The 24,754-nt window shown below is 34.5% G+C and overlaps 1 protein-coding gene across 1 annotated transcript in view; it reads right to left on the bottom strand.

Annotated features, from left to right (window-relative positions):
• RYR2 (ryanodine receptor 2) overlaps positions 1–24,754 on the bottom strand; it is a 697,569-nt gene that overhangs the window by 262,402 nt on the left and 410,413 nt on the right. Inside the window, exons 21-24 of the mRNA XM_054694896.1 lie at positions 21,514–21,730; positions 19,946–20,050; positions 15,613–15,716; positions 10,933–11,016 (exon numbers count right to left, since the gene is read on the bottom strand). Coding sequence (XP_054550871.1) covers positions 10,933–11,016; positions 15,613–15,716; positions 19,946–20,050; positions 21,514–21,730 — 510 coding nt within the window. The remainder of the gene's footprint in view (positions 1–10,932; positions 11,017–15,612; positions 15,717–19,945; positions 20,051–21,513; positions 21,731–24,754) is intronic.

Raw genomic sequence — 24,754 nt, forward strand, 5'->3', positions numbered from 1 at the left:
TACAATATTTAACTTATAAATCTGCATATATTTTAGCCACTAGCAGTTCATTACTCTATAGGGAAATTTGAACACATTTATAAATTACTCCCTGATTGCCATCTATAGTTTCATAATTTAGGAATTCTCTAAATAAGGTAGAGACTAGGAAATCCCAGGTATATAATCATCTAAAATGTTGTTACAGCCTGGATTTTGGAGCATGCTTACCAGAAACTATCACTACACTCGCAGCTGAAGAGAGAAGATACTAAAAAGAGTATAAGTTATAATCTTTTGTAAGAATATAAAACTGGAAATATAAAAAAGTCAACACATAAATATAAGGCAAGTGTACTACCCTGCTTCCTGCAGAAGCACAATGAAATGAGTTGTTCATTCTATTTAACTACTAAGATTGGCACAAAGCCTCTATTATAACTGCTTTTCTCTCACTCCTCTGCCATTATTGTATGTTCCATAATCTAGCGTGCTTTGAGGTTAAGGTCTGTTTTTGATCCATTTTGCTAATTGTCATCATACTTAAAACCGTGCCCAGCAGATAGCAGCCTTTAATATATAGTTTTTGAAAGAATTACCTTTATTAGCCAAGTTAATTCAAAGATACATGCATCTTCATCTCAAAGATTCTTCGATACAAAGAAAATTCACCAGTAATTATGTTAACTTAAAACTATCAGGATTTGAGAAAATATTCTTTTAAGATAATGTTGCAAGTCATATTTCTCCTTCCACTTATTCTGGGCTATGAGTATCATCATTACAAAGTAAACTTCTTGAAAGTGGGAATTCTGACTGTCAGGATATCCCTAGAATTGAGAATAGTGCTGATACTTAGTAGACATTCAATAAAAATCATCGAATGAATCAATGAATCACAGCAGTTGTTTCTAAGGTTGAACAAAGTTGCATTTACTTAATTACCCCTATATCATTATAAGACATCTCACAATTTATAAATGATTTATGTACACAGAAAAAAATTAGAAATATTTTGTTTTGTTTAAGATTAGATTGGTCTGGCAATTGCAACAATTATGGGTAATTACTGCCTTATGTCACCCAATTTACATACACAAGCTATATTTTAGACATGAAATTTTGTTCTATTTTAAATCAGAACTCTACATGTTTGGGTAATTAACAATATTTTTTTCTTGCTTTTTTTAAATAGAGAAAACACATGAGATTAATTTTTTTACAAGTATATCATGAATTTTGGGAAGGCAAAACTCAGGTATTCAAATTTTTTGATTTTTCCCCACCTCTATACTTTATACACTTTTAACCCTTTCTTCCTCCACCTCCCTCTCAACCTCAGAAACTTCCCTTCATTTATTAGTTTCCACTAATTTTTAAAATTATCTTTTGCTTTGTCAAATTTTCCACTATATAAATGCCCAGTATATGTCTTTGTCATTCTGATTTATGTTGCTACCTGTATTTCCCAAATTCCTTCCATATTGCTGTACATGGCAAAATCGTGTCTTTCCTGATGGCTGAGTATTATTCCATAGTATGAATACAACACACTTTCTTGATCCAATCTTCTATTGATGAACATTTAGATTGTTTCCACATCCTAGCTATTGCATACAGTACTGCAGTAACATTGCAAGGCATATAAGTTTTTGAGGTAATGGTTTCATATTTAGACAGACGTCCAAGCATGGGGATTGCTGGGTTATATGGTACTACCATCTTTAGTTTTGTAAGTGAATTCAGAACACTTTCCAAAATGGCTATACCAGTTTACATTCCCACCAACATGTAATAGGATTCCCCTTTCTCTGCATCCTCTATAGCACTTGCTGGGGGTCTTTTTTAAAAATTAAATTTATTGTTATTAAAGTATTGTTTTGCATCCTTGCTACTGTTTTGACAATATAGGAGTTCCCTCCTCAGGCGTAGTCACTGAAGCATTTGTTGGGAGTCTTCCCTCCTTCTAGGTTAAATGACAGGAAGGATAAAATGTTCTAGGTGGAAAATCATTGTTGGCTAATTTAAATATGTCCTGACATTTCCTTCTTGTCTTTAAGGTTTCTACTATGAAGTCTATGGGCAGTTTGATAGGCATTCTCTTATAAGTTACTCTTCTTTCTTCTGATGTTTTTAGTATTATTTCCTTGTCATTAGTCTTCAACAATTTAATTATAATGTGTCTTGGATCATGTCAGCCTGTATTATTTTGTTTGGAACTCTTGGAGCCTCTTTGATCAGATTGTCTGGTTCAGTTTCTGGACTTGAGATGGTTCTCAGCAATTTTTTCCATGTCTTATCTTTCTCTTCTCCTTCTGAGAGCTCCATAACACAAATTTATTCATCTTGAGGGTATCCCAAATGGTATTTCTACTATTTTCATTTTTTGTAATTTTTTTTTCTATGTTGAATGCTCAATGCCACTGTGCCTTCAAGTTCACTGACCCTAACCATTACTTGCATATTTCTACTGCTGAGACCCTCTGTTATTTTTTTTTTAATTCAGTGATAGTAATTTTAGATCCATTCTTTTTATTTGCCGTAGTCTTTTTTTCCTCTATCTTTATTATGGTCCTGTTTTTGATTATACATTGTTTTTCTTAATTCAAAGGGCATATTCTCAAGTTCTGCTGGGTTAAGTTTTATTTCAAGGTATTTATGTTATAGCATTTGGTATATCCTTCTGTCTTCATTTTTTGGTTTTTATATCATAGGTTGTAATAGGGAGTTTATTTCCTTGTCTTGATAAATGGGATTGACACTCAGTTTATGAATAACCCCATGTATTTTACTCAGGATCTTGAGGTGTCTGCTATTTCGTAGTCTGATGTCTCTTCACCTGTTCAGATGACCAGAGAACTGGTGCAGGTAAAGGGTAGTGAGCAGGAACTGGGCAGAATTGTTAGGGGGAAAAGGATGTCCTAAAGCTAATTCCATACAGGCTTTGTGGACTCCACCTCCACCCCAGGCCAAAGCCAAAGACACTGGGAACTCCAAATCCCATCACCACCAAAAGGAAGGTGGCTGGGACATGAGGGTGGGGTTAAGCAGCCAAGTGAGTATAAAGACAGACACGTGGGCTTTGGGGGTGTCCCCCCATTTTGGCTCTCCGCCAGCTCGCAGCCTCCGGCCAGCTCTGAGAGTGCCTTTGGGTTTCCAGGTCGGTGGATCGGGTAGGACACATTAAAGACTTTATTTCCCTATTTTCTCCCTGAGTTGTACATTTTCCTTCTTTCCTTTTCCCTTGTAAATAAACCTTTTATTAACCTTTTGTGTGTGCCTGCAGTGGAGTTTTAGTAAGTCCCTTTTAAGCACGTGGGTGAGGACCCACAGCCAGGCAACCAGTTCAATCGGGGCTGCTCTATAACAGCTGGCACCCAACGTGATTTCCAAGCTTCACCCATGGTTGACCAGCCCAAAGTAATTTTTCTTGCGTTGGTCACCATAAAGTGCACTAGGACTGCAGGACTCGCAGGACAATGAATGGTTGCTACCACTGAACATTGAGGGTCCAATGTCCTCACAGTGCCATAGCTATGTGAGTTGTGAAGTAGGGATTGACAGAGATCCCCACCTCCTAGGCCAACTCTTCAGCCAACACATCTTGAACAATCTCATGTCAGCTTCAACTGCTAAGCTATGGCTAAGCAACAGATATAGTTCTGGGTGGGGATTATATTTATGACATGGTACCCAACCAAGAACTATTCTTTTTGTTTTTCTAGTACAGAGCCTTAACCAGGGGTACTTACTCCTGCTGCTTCAACCGCTGGTTAATGACAGTATTGGGTTGTTTTCTCAGCTTTGGTCCTGCTTGAAGGTAAGGCAGGTATTTTACAAATCACAACCACAGACAACAAATGTTAGCTTCTTCTGGAAGAAGCACAAGTGCTCTCTTATCTGGCTCTTCCTGCCAGTCTAGGCTTCAACTATTCTCACTGGAAAGGCACAGGCAGATCCTGACAATCACCACTCCGCACCTTTGCTCTTATAGTTTTCCAGAGGTGTACTCTCTGTGTGCTGACTCTGTGTACCCCTCCTCCAATACAGTCCAAAGCTTTTAAAGTAGCAGATGTGGATATATGCACTTGAGTATAACCCAAAGAGGTTCAATATGGCAGCTGTCCCACCCTCTCATGGATTATAATGCCCCAATACTCCAAACACAATTTCCATCTTTCCTTTGCTTTTGATGTGTACAATAGTTAACTCTTAGTCATGCAGGTTAACTGTCTTTGTTTAAGTGCAACTTGGTTGTAAATTTGTGGAGGAAGCAAATCCCATGTCTTCACCCTGCCAACATCTTTCTAGACTTCCCAGCATGGGATTTTTTAACAACTTATAAAAGTCATTACATTTTATGGAATGTTGATGTTTAAATAGTCCAATGTATAAACTTTTAAGTATAGCATATGTACATACAAGCCCTCATTTGCAAATTATTTTCTTCAATAAAGAACTTCCAGTACATTTCAAATGTACCAACAGGTAATCAAGTTAATACAGTCTAATTTCCAAGTTCAACAAATGTGCTGCAAGCAGTATTAGAAGCAGTGATAAAGAATTCACTCTTCTGTACTACCCCACCTTCCCACCTTCATTTCTAAGTTTCCTGCTGACATGCACCACTATTGCCCAGCACACACAGCCCAACAACACAAACTTGTCTTTCTTCTCTTTCTTACCAGTGTCCCTGGACCTATTCCAACCTTCAGCAAGGAGGCACATATGAAAAAGTTTTGACATTAATCTCTGAATAATTTCTCAGAACCTATGCTATCTAATGAAAGTTATATGCATTCTAAGAAGTGTATTGATTCTTTCCCAGCAACCGATTTTAATGGTAGATTTTTCAGGAATAGTTCATGCAATGGGGAGGTATTTTGGAAAGGCACCAGGTAGGAAGTACACACTTTCATATTAAAAAAAATAGACATATATATATATAATTTTACTAATGTATGAAGTGGAATAACATTGGCATAAGTATTTCTCTATACTTTCTAAATTTTCTTACATAGAATTATCCAGTAGAGTGGCTTCAATCTGTGATTGCAATGAAAAATCATGCAGTCACAGTTGTACCTACTGACTTGAAATAGCATAATAATTATTTCACACTCATTTTCAAATGTAGACTATAATTTATTTTCCTTATAACTCTGTATAAGAAAGGTTTTGAAATTCAAAGTGGTTCTTTTAAAAGACTCACAAATCCAACTATATTAAAGTTATTAATTCCACTTTACCTGAACAATATTTCAACATTATTGTACTTCAAATCATCTTCTATAGTAAAAATAAATACACATATCATTGAAATTCATAGACTTGAACCTACTGTATGTGATAAAAATGCTCTCATGAATGTGTGACCAATATGAATTAGTAGTATCAACAAATGAATTAAAAAACCATTTTTCTGGGGTTTTTTTTCTGTTTTTAGTAAATGTCCACAAAGTAACTAAGAATCAAATCGTTATATCAAAATGAGATTTCTTTAAGTGCATAAATGTACTTTGGCAAATAATGTCCATTTCATCTTATTAATACATAATACAATTAACTACGTAAACATCAATCAGCTGCTAATATGGACTATTATCTTCTTCTGGTTGCAAAAGGACAAAGAGCAAAGCTTTTGAATAAAATGTGATTGACATGAATCTTGGAAACTAAAAGGTTTTGATCAAAGTTTCAGATAGATTTATAGAAATTTAAAAGAAATAGTGGCATGATTGCTACAATAATTCTGGGAAAGTAAAATTTTATGTAACAAACAATAGAGAAAAATATTAGCATTGGTAATTATTTTAATTCAAAATATGCACAGCTTATATTAAAGACATATGTATTATTTTCTATTTCCTTGAGCTTCCTGGGAAAAGGCTGCCAGAATGGGATTGCCAATCTATTAGTCCCTCTCATGTGTTATAATGTCCCAATAATGCTCCAAACACAATTTCCATTTGCCTTTGCTCTTGAAGCATACAATAGTCATCTGTTAGTCATGCAGGAGTAATATAGTAAAAAGTGTAGTTTTTACTTCCCTTTTATATGTAAAGCTCTCTGCCATCAATCATCTTGCAAATTTAACTTCTGAGGAATATAGAGAAAATTAAATGAAGGTATTCAACATGTTCACTTTTCAAATTATCAAAGCTCAACTGTAATTATTAGTTCTTAGTTGTATTTTGATGCATTACATAAGCCATTAAACTTCTTTTAATTGATGAGATTAAAAAAATTACAGAAACGGATGAGTTTCCTTACTTCTTCCTTTTTCCTTTAAATAAATACCTCTTTTCCTGGAAACAAACAAAGCTAGCAAATGGCTAGTTTAATTTATATTAAATTACCAAAAATGTAAACAAAAAATTGATGGCACTTGCCCTCACTGATGAATTGTCATGTTAAGAAGCAATTCAGTTTTGGGAGTCATTCCCCACTGACTCATATATTTTTTTTAAGCAGGTACTGCAATGAAACTTTGAAAAAAATGTTCAGTATAATATCACTACAGAGCCAATTCAAGTGTTGCAACTAAAATGTGGCAGAATACCAAGAATACCAAAGAGCAAGTCTTTCCTTTATTTTTCCTAGCCTCTCCCACCTCTCAAGTTTACTTGTTTAGTATGAATCAAGTTAAATGAAGCTTGGAAGTCATTATGTTGTGAAAGATATGCAGTAAACATGAAAAGATTATGTCCAAGTTCAGTGAATGCTAGCTGTAAATTTCAAAACCAAATCAGCCTTTTAAGTACCTTGGAACAAATGGGAAAATCTCAGATGACTGCACATCAGAGATATAAGAACGAGTTTTGCTGGAAGCACATCTACTAAAAATGAACATGGGGTTGACATTTTCACAGAAAAGAGAGACTATTCAAAAACCCCTCTCCAGAAAATATACAAAAATTTCAATGTAGAAATTAAAAGCAGGAAAAGACAAGGGATATATTTCTTCTGTTGCTGGACTTCCTTGTTTTGTTTCTAAATAACATTGAAAGATGACGATGTGTCCTGTCCCCCCCAACTCCTGTCCCCACTTCTTTTACTCCAAGACTGTCCTCCATTCCATAGCCCCTTTGAAACAAAACTATGAGGTATCCCCCGCTCCAAAAAAGGCTCATTTCAAGAAAGAAATACACACAGAAAAGCCATTTTTTGCTTCTGAATTTTAAAAATAGACTGAAAATTCAATGCAAAGATCACAATCTTTAGAGAAAGGTCTCTGATATTCAAAGTCCGACTTTGGAATACCGAAAGAGCAAAATACCTGACCTGTTGAGACATAAAGGAAACTAGAAGGGGAGCCCAGTCTCTCTAAACCCAGATAGCTGAGATTTACAGATAAGAAAGCTGAAGTTTCCAGCACTTAGAGGAGGAAAGCCAGTGTTCACTAACTGAGGTAGGACCCCTCTTATAGAAGGAACATAGGGAAACCACACAAGGGGTCAGGAAAAAAAAAAAAAACACAACTAGCAGGCAAATTATAAATCAGAGCTATTCAGTAGGGGAGGGGGAGGGAGAGGGATCAAAATGGGAGGGAAGAACACAAGAGACTACGGAGACTGTTCACTGGTGGTGGGAATTTTATGGGGACAACACCTGCAGGGAGAAATGAAACATTGCACCAAAATGCACAATGATGTAAAAAATGCATAAATAAATATTTTCAAAAATATTTGCCTACTGTAAATATTAATTTCTGGGAGTTTTGTTATAAACTATCACCATGATTGTACACTTGCCTGTTGGAAAATCTTTTACTATTTTGTTCTTTTGAGTTCTTGAAGCTCTTCTACTTGGTGCATCCATAATGAGGATTTACACAATATCGTTATTTGCTTTTTATAGTGATACAGTGACTGTCTCCTAATTTATTCTCAGAGCTAATTTGTTTTCTGTAGGACAACAGATAAAAAAGAAATTGCAGTTTCCTATTGAGCAATATTACTTGGTACATCACATTCTCATTTTTTCGACTATTCTATGTCCTGAATTATTTTTAATTAATTTTTACGTGAAATAATATTGGGATACCCACATCAGGTACTGTCACCTTAGCACACTCTTCATAGTTCACTATTTTTTTGGTGTGTGTACACATCATCTTTTGAAATCCAATCAAACAATTCTAGGTAATTTAATCCATTTATATTTATTTCAAATGAAATACACTTATATGTGTATATATACAAACACACATATATATGGATTGGATTTACCTATGTCATGATGTGTTTTGATTTTGAAACTATTTTTAAATAAAACATACAAAAGAATATGCTTTGAAGCATTATAAAATCAACTCCATTAATACGCCAACATATTAAGAATTAGACCATTACTTATATCATTTATATACATGCCTCCTTATCCCACACTCCTGCCTTTACTCCATCCTAGAGATAATTAGATCTATAATTACGATTTCACTGTTGATTTTAAAGTTTTATCAAATAAGAATATATATGATTTTGTTCATTTTTGATGCTCCAAAAATAATGTTATGCTTTATATAACATCGTAGATTATGTTTATATCCACCCTCAACATTATATTTAGGCTCATTATTCTGTTTATAATTCATTAATTTAATTTTTGACTATGTCCTACTTAATCCATCTTCCTAGTGAAAAATATCTCCACTCCACTAAAATTTGACACAGAAGTGTCATTTCAAATGTAAATATATAAAATGTAACAAAATAACATTTTATTTGTTTTGTAACCATTTTATCTTTTTTTTTTCAGTTGAACAAGGAACATTTATTGGTTTTTAACGATATGCACATTTTCTATCATAGACTATGTTTTCCCATCTATTATCATTTGAGATAATTCCTTAAGATCTTGGATATTCTTTTATCATTCAAGAGCAGGTTTAGAGATAATTTCTTTGACTTTCTCCATCTGACTTATCTCACTTAGCATTATCCTTTTCAATTTCATCCATGTTGTTGCTATTGCATGGCAAGAGTTCATCCTTTTTATAGCTGAGTAATATTCCATTACATGTGTATACATATACATGTATCACATTTTTTTGATCTATTCCTCTGTCCTTAGATACTTAAACTTTTCCCATAACATAGCTGTAGTGAATAGGGGTGCAGTGAACATAAGAGCAAGAAATACTGTATACCATTCGAAGTTTTCTATTCTGAGGGCACACTTAGTAAAATACACTCTCTATGACATCCCGGGTTTTACTTGTTTTGTTCACCAAAATCAGCCCATATTTAAAAAATACACCTGACACACAGTTCTTGGACAATTAATGAGTGAACAGTTAACAGAGATGCATATCTCAAAGGATGGCATCAATTTGGGTTGTGTAAGCTCCTTATAAGGCAAAGTAAGCAAATTATTTCTATTTTTTGGTGTTCCCAAAGGAAGATGTAAGTAAGCCCTTCAGTCGTGAGGAGCATAAACGTTCTAAAGATTTGATTACAGAAAATATAATACAACAACAAAAGGCAGGATAGAGGGACACTTTTGAATCACTGACAGGGCAGGTTCTATAATTCCCTGATCTATGGATACTACTAGCACAAGTAGAAGTTACTCATCTAGGGACAGAAATGGTCTGAAATTCTTGGCAAAATCTTATGAAAAATCAGTTCTTGGCAGTACCTGTGACCTTTTTTTGGAGGGGAGGGGTCCTTTATGTGGGTGCAGAATTTCAGAAGCAGTCTACCCAGTGTCCTTCCCACATGGTCTGTGTTTCTGGTAGTATCTACCTAAGGACACAGAAGATTGGCCTAGAACAGTACTGGTCTGCCCCAAATTGCCCCAGAACAGGTATATGCAAGCTAGGCTCAAGATGTCCAACCTGATACATGAACTCAAGGCACTTTATTTGCCACCCACTCCTTGGGGTGTGGCAAACTAATGAGTGATGACTCAGCCTCCTAGCATATATGCCAAGAAAACACCTAAGGTTTATATAAGGAAACAGGTCATTTCTGTAGACCCAATAGTCAAAATGAAAATTACTCTTTAGATTGTGGCATGGTAGGCTAAAGGGATCTAAAATTGTTATTCAAGACAAGTAGCAAATTACACAAGAATGGAATTCCAGATCACATTAATATTGTCATTTTATCTTTTAAAAGAAAAAAATTTAGAAACTGAAAATGGACAAGTTATTAATGTAATTTTAATAAACTTTGAGTACCTTCTGAGTAAAAATTTTGTTGGACAAGAGAACTTGGCTTGAATTTTAATTTGCATAGCCAGCACACTATTTCTATTTTGGTTTTATATTATCTGAGTTAATTTGAGATCTAGGGTGAGTGGTGGAAATTATGGGACGGCTACATCTCCATGATATTTTTCACCATCCCAGAACTGCTACTTACAATGCATGGGTCCCAGAAAAGTGGCTTGAAGACTTAAATTAAAATAAAGAAAAATTAATAACATGAAACAGATATCAATTTATTAAGCACTTACTCATTTTATACCTAAAACTTCCTTATGAAGGAAGTGCTAAGTAATACCCGTTTGCAGATAAGAAAGCTGAGGTTTTGATGTGTTAAACAGGAGCACAGACAGGTGGTAGCAGGGAAGGCAAAAATCACTATTATACCATTAGCTGCCCCAGTTTTCATTTTAAAATAAAATAAAATATAAATAAAAGAATTTTCCCTAAAACACATTCTATGTAAAAGCAACTAAAGTTATGATGCATGATGCATTTTACAAGTTTACAAGACAGTCCCAAATACTTTTTGAACTCTGTTTCCTCTCTGTGCAATGTGATATCTTATCATAAACTTGATGTAGCCCCTAAGATAGCAAGTTTTATAACACTGAATCTGAAATTTATAACTAAGTATCAACAAAACATTTGGGTCTCAATCAAGAATCATTTTACTAAATCATTGCACAGACTATTTACTTAGACAGACTATTTACTATTTTCTTAGACAGGAAACTTACTTCTTGGGTAGCTTCATTTTTTTCACCTTTTCTTCAGCATGCTCATCTGACATACCCACATGACATCCTAAGGCTAGCAAAGTCCTGGAAAACAAAACGAGATTAACTTCAATAATTCTTCACCTATGTCTAGAAAAAAACAACATAATAGATTGGAATCAGGTTTAAAAGTCCACCTTGCATGCAGATGCTTTTTGCCTTTAAAGCAACAGGAAAATATTTATTCATAAATTATTTATTTTTGAAGGAGTAAGACACTGAAAATTAAAAGATATAAAACGGTATATATGGAAAAGTAAGCGCCCCCCCCCCATAGTCCTTTCTTTCTAGAAAGGTAGCACCAGCTGCCAAGAATTCTTAATTATCTGCTAGACTCTATGCATATACTAAAGTAGATGTTTTCCTCTGTGTATGTGTGCGTGTGTATTCCCTGATTTTTCTCTTATATATAGGTATATACTACACATAGTTCTCTGCAATTTGTTATCTTGACTTTATAAGTTTGACAGACAATATAACTTTGGCAAACTGTCTTTTCATATAAAGCTATTTCATTTCTCAACAACTTGCTGGATGAGTCATAATGTTTTTGTCCAATTCTCTGCTCAGTCTTTTGTCATTACAAATAAAGTTGCAATGAATAACTTCATATATTTAATACAAGTACTATATCTTTCAAAGGTACAACAAATTCCTAGTCATATAATTACTGGGTAGGAGGAAAGTACATTTTAAAGTTTGACAAATATTGCCAAAAGTCTACCAAGTTTGAAATAATTTACATTCCCATTATCTGCTTCCCAGTTATCAAATTGATTGACACCTGTCAATTAGTAAATTAAAAAGGTATATTGTATTTATAATGTATTTATAATTTGCTTTTTTCTTAGTATAAATACATTTGAGCACCTTTTTCATCTATTTAGGAGATAGCTGTGTTTCCTTTTTTCTGACAAAATATTCTTTGTTACCTTTTCTATTAGATTTGGGCTTTGTTGCATTTTAGAAGCTCTACAATTGTCTGAAATAAGAGTTGCAAATACATTTTTCTAGATGTTGTCTTTTTACATTCATTATGGTGTTCTTTCTGTGCAGAGTTTTAAATATGGGTTTATATAACCAGATTTTCCACCTTTTCCTTTATGCTGTCAGGCTTTATATGCTACTTAAGAAAAGATCTTTCACTCATAAAGTCATTTGAAGGAAAATGTCTATGCTTTTTGAGGGCTAGGGGGCAGGGCAAAGAGAGGCTATATGGTTTAAGGTAGGGATTTAACTGTTTTCAAAGATGGATACCCGGTTGTTCATAATTTTTGTTTTACTGATTTAAAATATTACCTATATCATATACAAATTTCTCATATGTATTTTTAATCATTTAATGGACTTTCTAGCCTAGGAAAGTCTCATTTCACATGATAAGTTCAGAAAGGCAAAATTAGAAGTTTTCAGGTTGGAAATGGCAATTTGTAAAGGTTAATATATTACTTTAATAAGTATATAGGGGTATGTGGCCATAATTACAATGCAGTTTTAGAATATTTCTATCAGCCCATCAGCTTCCTCATGTCTGTATATAGACAGTCTTTACTCCAACTACCAACCAATAATCTACTTCCTATCTCTATAGACTTCCTTTTTTGGACACTTCATATAAATAGGCTCATACAACATAGAATATTTTGTGCCAGTAAGAATATTTCTTTAACTTATCATAGTGTATTTAAAGTTTATACACATTGTCATGGGAATGAGCAGTTTACTGTCTTTTAATTACTAAATAGTGTCCCACTGTATGACTGTATCACATTTTATCTATTCACCAGTTGATGAACACTTATTACAATTCCCAGTTTAAGGCAATTAGTCTAACTTTTCTGTGAAAGCTTCTGTGAGCATTCATATATAAATCTTTGCATGTATATATGCTTTCATTTCCCTTGAATAAATATATAGGAGTAGAACCACTAGACTGTATAGTAAATTTATGTTTAAGTTTTCAAGAAACTTTCAAACTATTTTCCAAAGTGGCAGCACCATTTTACATTCCTATCAATAAGAAGGATATTAGAAATCCATGTTCATGTAAATTACCCATGAACACAAAATAAAGAGCAATCTGTAATAACCTTTTGCTTATTTAGTTGGCACTCTTCAGGATTTAAATGAATAAAATTGGTGATCCTTCACATAATATATTTTAAAAGATTGAACTCCCTCCATCATACATACAGTGCTAAAGCTTTATCAAAATTGTATCATTTAGTGCTCAGAACAATTCCATAAAAATAAATGCGCTTTGATCCCCATTTTATTAATGGAAGAAAATCTTAGGTTTAGAAAATCTAAGATTCCTTTTGGAGGAACAAGTCCTTGAATACATCCAACTCCAAAGCCCCTGTTTTTTAACTACTCTTCTCTGGTGCCAACCAACTAAACAAGTGAATGAAGGAAAAGCAGAGAGAAGGTACTGTGTTTTCTCTAAGCTAGAATTGGACATAGCATGGATTCTTTAAAAGTGGGGTTCTCTTCTCCCTAATTTTGTTTAAAAGAAATAGGTGAAAACATATCATCCCAAAACCACAAAACATAAACAATTAGCTAGTGAAAAGTCATTAGTATTCACCATCAGTATAGCACCATGGTCCATGCAGTCTAATCAGCCACTAGTAGCTGTTAGGAATTGAGATTAGATGCAATTAGATTACATGCAGCAGTCAAAGGCTCAACATATTAACTATAAATCTGAAGAAACCTTTGTGAGCTCTTCCTAGGATTTGCCCTTTGCAGTAGCTGACTTAGCTGTCAATCACTAAAGTAATAAGGAATATACTACAAATTTAAGTAAATTATCCAAGACCATGACCTTTCAGTAAAAGATTTTATTGTGAAAAATGGACAAATGCAGGGCCTCCCTGGTGGCACATGTGGTTGAGCGCAGCACTGTGAAGCTGTGCTCAGTCTCTGCAGCACGGGTTCGATCCCAGCCAACCAGAGATACCCAACTGCGCAGCAGACCTCTCCTGTCTCGCCTGCTGCTCCCCTCAGCAGTGTATTTCGGTCGGTCTGCCTGTTCTGCTCCCCACTCAGTCTCTGGTGAATCCTCTCACCCTCCCGCACATCTGGCCTGGTTCTTGTACCCTGGTTCTTGTATAAAAATAAATAAATCTTTTAAAAAAATGGACAAATTATAAGCTGCTGTGAAATACTAAGCTAAATATACAGGCATCATATCAAGACCACAGAGGAAAATAGTAGTTCCTAGATTTGAATTATATAGGATATGGTTATGTATTTTGCATTCCTGACTATAGGCAAACTTTGAATCATTTTCCTTTAACAAGCTCTCAAATTACTTAATTTGCATATTCTCTTTTTCCTTTTAAGTTACCAGCAATACCTAAATTACTTCAGGCCCCATTTGTCTGTTTCCATAATTAATACCATATCTTTGAAGACATTTACCTGAACCCAAATCATAGAATTTAAAACAGTGTTTAAGTTTTATGTTCTGGATTCTTTGTAAAATAGTCTTAATGAAAATAATTTCTTACTGTTAGTATATGCAAAACGAATGAAAAGAAAAAAATACTATTTCATACCTAAAGTAGGTATGTGTTAGGAAAAATGACCTAACAAATGAACAAATCACATTCTATATACCATCAAGAACAGCAAGGCAACAAAAGTTAACCCTTATAAAAATATTTTTTTAATTTTTCTACATTAAAATTTGGAATTATCTTGTCTGCCTTTATTTTATGCCATCTTCTTCTTTTATCTGTATTGATAAGAGGCAGATTTCACAAGAACAATTAGCAAAGTTATAGAAATGGAAGTCTGCCTTTACAAGATGATATGTAAATACTCTACCAAAGGTTTTCTCAAAGCATGTTCCTCAGACATATGGACCTAAAGTACTCTCTGAAAAAAGGTTGCTATGGTTAAATAAGTTTGGGAAATATCAAAAATGAAATTCATCTCATTTTAGATATTCACAGTACACAGTAACATGAAATTTCCAAAAAGTGTATCAATAAAAATAGAAACACTTTAATTTAGCATCTTACAAATATTGGACCACTGCTCCAATTATGGTGGAGAACCAATTTTCTTTCAGTTCTAGTCCATCATTGTCTGATTCTCTGGTAAGTTACAATAAAAATTAGTGAAAATTAATCCTCTAATAATTTCAAAATGAAGACATCAAAAATAAAAGCCTACGTTTTTTAAATTATGAGATTCAACAGACATAAAATTGATCATCACATTGTTAAAAAAAAAATACCTAAATGCTTATCCTTATCATCTTTACTTATCTTGTCATAAGACAGTAACAATTTGTGACCAGGTCCATGACCCTTCCAAGGTCAACACTCTTAGTAGCATGGTATCCACTCACAGAATCCTCATATCCCATAATTCCCATAAACATCTGTAGAATACTCTTTGAGAAATACTTATATGGAATATAAAGACATAAAATAACATGGGGAAACTCAATTTCCAACAAATATTCAACCAATCCACCAACATTATATGAAAAGTTCTAACCAGAATTAAAATAAACTCACAGATGTATAACAATGTACTTCTCTGTTAAAATTCTCCCTTTCCCCAATTTCCTTGTTACTTTCAGGTAAGGCAGACTGGAACCTAGGATAAAGTTAGGAAACTTACTTCAGAGTTTCAAGGGACATTTGTAAATTGTAATTGCGTTCCTGCTCAGGCAGCTTGGAGAATTCCACCAGGCATGGGTGTTGTCTCTTATTGTCATCTCTAACCTGAAACAGAACAGGAAACTGGCATGTAATAGTCTCAGTGCAGACTCGAGCAACAGTAATGCAATCGAGGGGTGGAAAGTGCAGGGGGAAAACAAAGAATGAAAATCCAGACCTTCACCCCAAGAAAGCTTCCTCTGTAATCTCACGAGCACCGTTAATGTTCAATGACAGTGGTAAAACCTGGCATTATCCTGGCTTCCTGTATTTTCCTATCCAGACTCCAGCTTCTATGCCTGTTCTACTTTGATTACCCACATGCTGGCCCCATCAGCTCCTTGCAGCATGTGCTTAAGTCTTATTTTCTCAGTGAGGTTTTATCCTACTCACTCTTTTAATATTACAATCTTTGAAGTTACCAACTTACTCCTTCTTGTCTTTTTCCTTCTATAACAATTACCACATGCTAACAGACTATATCCTTATTTATTGGGTTATTGTCTAACTTCCTATACCAGAATGTAAGAAAAAATGGATTTTGGTGTCTTTTGTTCTTTGAAATATTCCCAGCACCCACAACCTATGTGGCAGGCATTTAACCAGTTTTGTAAACTGAGATAAAATCTGGGTAAGAAGGGTGTTGTGGCAACATAACTTCTTAAATGTGTAGTATTTTATGAATTTACAGTGAAACTGATTAGTGACATCAAACAGCACCATGACCACAAATAGCAACTCTTTGAGTTGGTTCCAGCTGTTCATTTCACTCACTGTAAGTTATTTCCTGCTCTCAGTAATCATTCCACTACTTTAACAAAATCAGTCAGTATAATACTGGCATTTTTCTTATTAATCCTTGGAACTGTACATGAGCAATCAGACTAAACTAAATTCAAGATTTTAGGGATGAATTAATGAGAAAGATGTTCTGTATCTCTGCATTAATAATTAGGTTTGTTATCTTCTTGAAGACCTAAATTACACAGGAATTACTGCCTTGGTGGCACCTAGGTGACAGCCATTTGCTGTCATGGAACAAATTACTCCATGGGAATAATTACCAGGATCTATAAATGCCACATAAAAAGGATGCAAACACAAGCAAGGGTTTTCAAGTCCTCAGGAGCTGTCAACGAAAATTAAGATATGTATTCTTTTCTTTCTGGTGAAAATAAGCAAAGGATTTACTCAAAAGCATATATTATACATACTTATTTGAATGTGTAATTGTGAAAGTGAAATGTAGAGGTACCAAATTTAACACTAAGTTCTAAATAAAGAAGAATGAACATATCCAACTGCTGATGATTTAGTTGCCATTTATGCTAAGTTCCACTTCCCCCTACTCTGTACAGCAGAATAACTGACATCAGCATCCCAAGTGTCCAAACTAAACCCATAAATCTACCTAGATTTCCTTTCCTCTCTTGCCTATAACCTATACCCGAACTCTGTAACATTTTCTACAATCATGTCACTTAGTGTTCACTGCCCCGCACACAGTTGGGAGACTCAATAGCTTTCATCTGGGCCACATGAACACTCTCCCTGACCCTATTCCTTTCTCCAAGCTCACTGTTCTTCCACACTAACAGCACAGCTTCTTTCTATCACATAGATTTAAGCATGCAACCTCCCTCCTAAACATTCTTCAATGCTTTTTACCCTCTCTACAGAGTAAACCATATTCTGCGAAAATCCCTATGTAACAAGCTTCCTGTTTACCTCACCAGACCCCCACTGCTACTCCTTCATACTGCTAGCACCTTCTTTTTTATACCTGGCAATGGATAGCTACCTAAAGGTCATTGCAAATCTCCACTTCCCTGCTCAGACACTGCTGGGACCTCTGCCTATAAAATTTTCCTGCTCCTGATTGCTAGTTACTTGTACTAAATGTCTTAAATTGAATATTTACCTCCTCCTGAAAGCCTTCTTAGAGTCTCTAAAGAGACCAAAATATTCCATCTTTATTCTATTAACAGCTTTTAGTTTATTGTTGCTTTCATTTCTGCAACTTAACTAAATTGGAATCCCCTAAAAGGCAAACTTACTTATGTTGAGAGTTTTTTCCAGCTCTGAGACTCTAGTTACTAAACAAAAACCAGGCTAATAGTAGGCAAAAAATTAATGTTAAAGAGACAGAGAAATGTCTGAATGAATCTGCCTGATGCTATGCCATAAAATAAAGCTCTTGAATGATGTTCTTGTGAAATATATCCCAAAGTTCTTCAATGGAAAATAGAAGTTCTTTGCAAAAAAAAAAAAAAAAATCAAACAAACAAAAAAAACTTTTCAACTGAGCAGATTAAGTTGCTCAGCACATTGCAGAATCTTACGGCACATTTGACACTCTCCCAAATTTGATCTTCTGATAGGATACCTGAAGCTAACCTTTCCTAGAATAGGTCCTGAGAAAACAACTATTTCATTCCATCAGCAAATATTTGAACATGCTCCTCACACAGAGACATGTGCCAGATGCTAGAGTCACAGCTGCCAGCCAAGTGTTTAACATCTATTCTCGCGGTGCTAAAGCCCAATAGTGCTTTAATCAGCCTCAAAACAGATAGAGGATAACATGTGATGACCATGGCACGATGACTATGAGGCACTGTGTTCTCTGTTAGTATCTGGAAGGACAATTTTAACATAAGCAGTAACAAGAAGTTGTTACTGAGTATTAAGAATATTGACCTGAACTGAATTTAACCAGAATTTATTCATTATTATCTTAATGAAATTTTGTATTTTCCTTATTTTTTAAAGAAGCAAACAAAACTATGAGTTCACTGCAGAGCACAATCATTTAAGTAATCTCATAAGTTTGTAGGAGAGACCATTTTTCTTGTGCATAAGCCCAGTACACGGGTTTTGTTATTTTTATATGGGTTTGTTTATATAAAATCTTGACTCTTCCTTCCTTGAATCTTCCTGCAAACATCTTCCCTTCATCTTGAAATGTGTGGTGAATGTTGTCCACAATTCAAATATTGCCCTCATTTGAATCTTATGGTGAATTTCATTTTTAATTTCTCTAGCAATTGCCTATGTAGACATTTATAGTATCTCTGTTAACACTGACTTTAATTGATGGTTAAATCTTTCATTTAGCATGTATATATTTCTTCAATTTCCAAAAGTCAATGAAAACAGCACAAAACTAGTCACTAGTTTTGTGGGACTAGTCACAAAAATAGGCATTTTCCTATTTGAAAATTGCCTATTACTAAGTTAGTGGAAAAGATCCCATTTGTAGTGAAAAGCAGGGCCAGACTAGAGCTAGAGAACCTGGCGATCAGTGCTAGTACCTCTGTTTACCAGCTCTGTGACTGCTGCCAAGGCATTGAGCAACTCTATGAGCTATGTCCCTACTGGAAAAACTGAAATAATAACACATAAATCAGTGTGCAGTCATGGAAATGTAAGCAAATATATTGTGAGAGTATATGTGAAAAAGCAAGGTTCTAAATATTTAAACATTCAGAGAGTATGGAAGATGATATGATATTACCACTAACACTAATACTAAATGTGCTATATTTAAAGTTCAATGCACTAATTACACTGGGATGAATATATTCATTTCCATAATCAGTCAAATATAAGTGCTACCACTTTCTTCTTAAGGGATACGAACTGATATAAAAATATAGAAATGAAATATAGAAATGAAACTACTGCCACGCTCCCACTATGAAGCAGTATGTGATATACTGGGATTATATAGAAAGTTGTTTTGTTTTTACTTTTGTAAAATAAATTTTATTAATTTTATTTATAAATCTTTGAAGTTAATCATTAGGAAATATATGCAATCATTGTTCCTCAGCCTCTCTCTCACTTGTGAAGCCAACTATAAACGCTGGCACAGGACTCGTGATGCTACACACAATTGAGGCTAAAAGAAGTGGAAACACCAAAGAGAAAAAGGAAAGTGACTTATTTCTTTCCATTTTCAGTTTTCACATGAAATTTCAATTATCATTTTTTTCTAAGTGGCTTAGAAATCAATGTGTGTTGTCTGTATATGTTAAACTTGATTTAAAAATACAACTTTCAGCCTAAAGACTGATGATTTTTCAATTGCCTAGGTAACTAAACCATCCTTCAATGAACCTGCCAATAATATCATTCCCTCTAGTCAAGAAAAATGGTCCAAAAACTAATGTGTAGAGGGAAAAAATCAATATAATTGTTACATGTCACCACAAAGCAGAATGAGTGAGAAAAAGTTAAGTTCTCAGGAAGATGTATTAACAGAATCTGGGAATAAATTTCAAAACATGTACCGGACCATACTGCCAGCCAAGTTCTATTTTATTCATAACCCAGAGTTCATGGATATTCTCTGCCAGTTTTTCTCTTATCCTCTCGAGGTGAGGAGGTAGCACAATCTAAAACAAAAAACGAAAAGACACATCAGAAACAATGCATCAAAACACAATGCTAATTGTCCTCACTGTGAATTGAATTAAATAAAACTGTCTCAAACCATTAATATGTCATCATAATACTAGTTCTAGACTTTCTATTATAATGGATTGATAGTTATATTACACACATATTCTTATATAACTAGAGATCTAAACATCCAGAAGGTAAATGTTGGGACTTCTTTTTTTTTAAAGATTTATTTATTTATTTATTTTTATTTTATTTATTTATACAAGCACTGGGTATAGTCAGAGAGGGGAGCAGAGCAGGCAGAAGGACTGAAGCACACTGCTGAGGGGAGCAGCAGGCGGCAGGAGAGGTCTGCGCCCCATGCGGGACCCTCCTCTGGTGGCCGGGGAGCAGCCAGGGATCGAACCGGCGCTGCAGAGGCTGCGGGCAGCTTCGTAACCCAGCGCTCAACCGCTGTGCCACCGGGGAGGCCCGTTGGGACTTTTTTTTAATAGCTTAGATTTCAAATTAATTTATGAACAAAATTTAGGAATAAAAAAATGGAGTATGTGGACAACATGTTAGGAAAGATGTCTTAACAGATATAGGATAACTATATAATTATAGTTATGATATAGCTCTAATAGATGTAGGATAACCATATAACTACGCAGGGTAAATAGTGCTCACTATTTAAAAAAAGAAATCACCCCAGAGGTCCTTTTCTTTCAAATTATGTTTATTGAGGTAAAGTGTTTTATATCATTGTCTCTGCTTTCACCCCCCCAAATACTTAAATCAACCTAGACAATATCCACAGTGCCATAATGAAGGCAATTCAGTACCCAAAGGATAATACCTGGCTCTTTGGGTCTACCAATATCTGATTGCACAGATGTGTGCTCCCATTAAATATGCTCTGTTAAAATTCCATAGTTTTAGTGTTTTCCAAATGGGGGGGGGTTTGAAGGGATTATTTCATGTCCCCATTTAAAAGAGGAAATTTAACAACCTCTTCATAAAAAACACAAAATGTTTTTCATGGTGACACTCGTATGTCGCCTCATAACTAGTCCCACAACAAAGAGAACATGTAAATGCCTCCTATGTCTATTGATGAATCAGTTTCCACAGGGAGCAGGTTATCTCTGCTTCCTTTCCTTGAAATGTAGAGTAGAGGTTATGTAGGTCTCAGAAATCCTAAAGTGTTACTACTGCATAATCCAATTCTCCATTCCACTCATTTCTATCCTCCCTATCATGTTTACTGCTAAACTTTGACAGCACTATACATATCCTGCTACCTAGCAGCAAGAAACAATACAAACTTAATTTTAGCCATGAACAAAACTTGTTTGTTTCTATTGCTACATGAAGAAAAGAAATAGGGCTCAAGGAGCTAAACACATTTGCTAAACTGTGGCTTCCACAGCCTGATCTTAATTGCACTTTAGATTCTAGAAGTTTAAGGCACCTGGCTTGTATCCACTGGGATTGGTGTGAAGGCGGCTTGTGTCAGCGGAACTGTGGGGCCCAGCAGGTCCCGTGTGTAAGTTCTTTCTTGCTTGTACTCTCGGCTATGTTCCACTTTCAACTTTTCTTTTGGCAGAACAGCTTCATAACAAGGAGCATATCCAGGTGGAGGAAGGAATTTAAATTCTCCATGTCTCCCCCCAAGCAGAAAGCGTACCCTAAAAAGGATATGACGCAGGATCAATTATATCTCTGTAAAAATTTATTAATAAACAAAAGAATGAATGATTAATGAAAGGCAACATTTTCTCCACTAGTAGCACCATAATATCTGCACCTTAGTGTCTAAGAGTCTTTAATCATACAAGGCAAAAATCTTACTAAATTTGTGTTAATAGATCAGCAAAATCTTAGCACTCATTGAAGAAATAACAAAAGCACCTGTATCACATTCCTATGTAAATGAAATACCTATCCACAGTAATTGGTGCCCAAATAATAGGATGAAGAAAAAAGGATGAAGAGCTGGTATGATTTAAATATCTATATACTTAAAAATAAAGTATAAAGATATCACAAAAGGAAGGGAAAAAGTGAATTTCAAGTTTAATTTTCAAGTGAATTTCCTTTGAGGAGATGTACACAGTTATACTTTCTTTTGCTGAAGTAACTTATTTCTTATTCTTACTCAACACTAACAACCATACTAAAATCCTTTATAGATCATATTCATTTAATTAAAAATAGTTTTACACGTGGTGTTTGGTTATTCCAACACCATTTGTTGAAGAGACTTTCCTCTTTCAATTGTATGATGTTGGTTCCTTTGTTATAAATTAACTGTCCATACATATGTGGGCTTTTTCTGGGCTCCCAATTCTATTCCAATGATCTGTGCATCTATTTTTAACTCCAATACCATACTGTTTTGATTACTATATAGTTTTGTAGCATAGTCTGAAGTGTGGGAGTGTGATAACTCCTTCTTTTTTGTCAGAATCTCTTTGTCTATTTCAGGTCTTCTGTAGTCCCTATAAACCTCAGCAATATTTGCTCTATTTCTTCGGGGAATTCCACTGAACCCTTGATAAGGAGGGCATTGAATCTGCATATTTCTTTGGGTAAGACTGCCATTTTTACAATGCTAAATCTTCCAATCCATGAGTTATGAATAACAGTGTAAGAAAAACTAGACAGCCACATGCAAAAGAATGAAACTAGACCACTATCTCACATCATACACAAAAACTAACTCAAAATGGGTTAGACTTGCATATAAAACCTGAAACCAATAAAACACAGAGAAGAAGACATAGGCAATACACTCTGAAACAGTGGTTTCAGTGTCACCATTAGAAACCAGATTATAATGACAAAAGAAGTAAAGGAAAAATAAACAAATGGTACTACATCAAACAAAGTGCATCTATTCAACAAAAGAAACTATATTTAAAATGAAAGACACCCTACCAAATGAGAGAAAATACTTGTACACCATGCATCTGACAAAAACTAAGATCCATGATCTACAAAGAACTCATATAATATAACTCGCAACAACAGAATAACCCAGTTTGAAAATGGACAAAAGAACTAAATAGATACTTCTCCATAGAAGACATATGGGTGGTCAACAGGCACATGAAAATATGCTTATCATCACTTATCATCAGGGAAATGCAAATCAAAACCACAAAGAGATACCACCTTACATATATGAGAATGGCATTTATTAAAAAGCAGAAACACATGTTGGGGAAGGTATGGAGGAAAAGAAACCATCATACACCATTAGTGGGAATGTAGGCTGATCGAGCTTCTATGAAAAAATAATATGGAGGTTTCTCAAAACATTATAAATAGAGCTGACATATGATTCAGCAATTTCATGATGAAGAATGCAATTTAAAGGGATATATGCACTCCTATGTCCACTGCCATACTACTTACGATAGTCAAGTTATGGAAACAACTTAAGTGTCCAATAAAAATGAGTGGACAAAGACGATGTGATAGATTGGGTTGTCAGAAAAGTCATGACATATTTTTTCTATGTTTGTCAAGCAAAATGTGTCATGACTTTTCCAACAGCCCAACTATACACAATGGAATACTATTCAGATTTTTTTTTTTTTAAATAGAAAACTTTCCACCTGCAGCAACCTGGGTGGAACTGAATGGGGAGTATGTTAAAAGAAAAGTCAAAAGAAGACAGACATATATATACCCACTATATATATATACACACACACAAACACACACACACACACTATATATATATATATATATATATAGTATACACTATAGTACAGTAAATATAGCATATAGTGTGTAGTATGTGTGTATGTGTGTGTGTGTATGCTATATATATATAATACACACACAAATATTGGATGATTTCACTCATATATAGAATATAAGAAACTGAATCAAAATAAAGCTGACAAATTGGAGTGCCAAGTTGAGGCTAGCAGAAGGGGAGGGTGCGGAAGGAGGCCCAGTAGATAATGGTGGAGAATTATTCATGCTTTGGTGGTGAGTGTGATGGGGTAACATATATCTCAAGAGGTACAAGTCTACACCTGTAAATCAAAAATAGTATTGTAAAACAATGTTACCTCAGTAAAAACAGTTTTAATCTTAGTCCCACTGAACAACACTTTTTTGAAACACAGGTAAATAATACTGATTTGTTGGAAAACAAATTCAAATTTTCATTTCCTTATAATTCTTTTTAAAATTTGTGTTTTTGTTTCATGCCAATAAATATAAAATTAAATAAAAAACAAAGAACAAAAAGTGAAGAAACACTTTTTGAGATTTCTACAGAAAAAAAATTTGATTTATATAAATACACCAGGAAAAGTTTTAGACATGGATAGTTAATATTTCATGACCCCTATGTCCCTTCTTCAATATAATGTTTTGTAACTCTGAATTTTTCCTGTGAGTAGAATTATGATGAAAAAAATAACCAAAATTAATGAATGGTCAGTAGTAATAAGGAAACCATTCTCATTAAGTAGATACATGCATATGTTAATAGGGTATTCTCTTTCACAACAGACCATCACTTATTAAAGTTCTCTTGGTCAAACCCAAGGAATTATCATTTAAATTTAGCTTTACATCTGTTAATATCAAAAAATTAAAATGCTAGAGGAAACCATGTTGGCCAATGGAAAATAAGTAGACAACTGAGAAGTGTAAAAGATAGAGGGCAATACAGATAAAGAGCTACC

This window comes from Talpa occidentalis, unplaced genomic scaffold (assembly GCF_014898055.3).
Source record: "Talpa occidentalis isolate TD23 unplaced genomic scaffold, MPIMG_talOcc4v2.1 talOcc4.14, whole genome shotgun sequence".
NCBI lineage: Eukaryota > Metazoa > Chordata > Mammalia > Eulipotyphla > Talpidae > Talpa > Talpa occidentalis.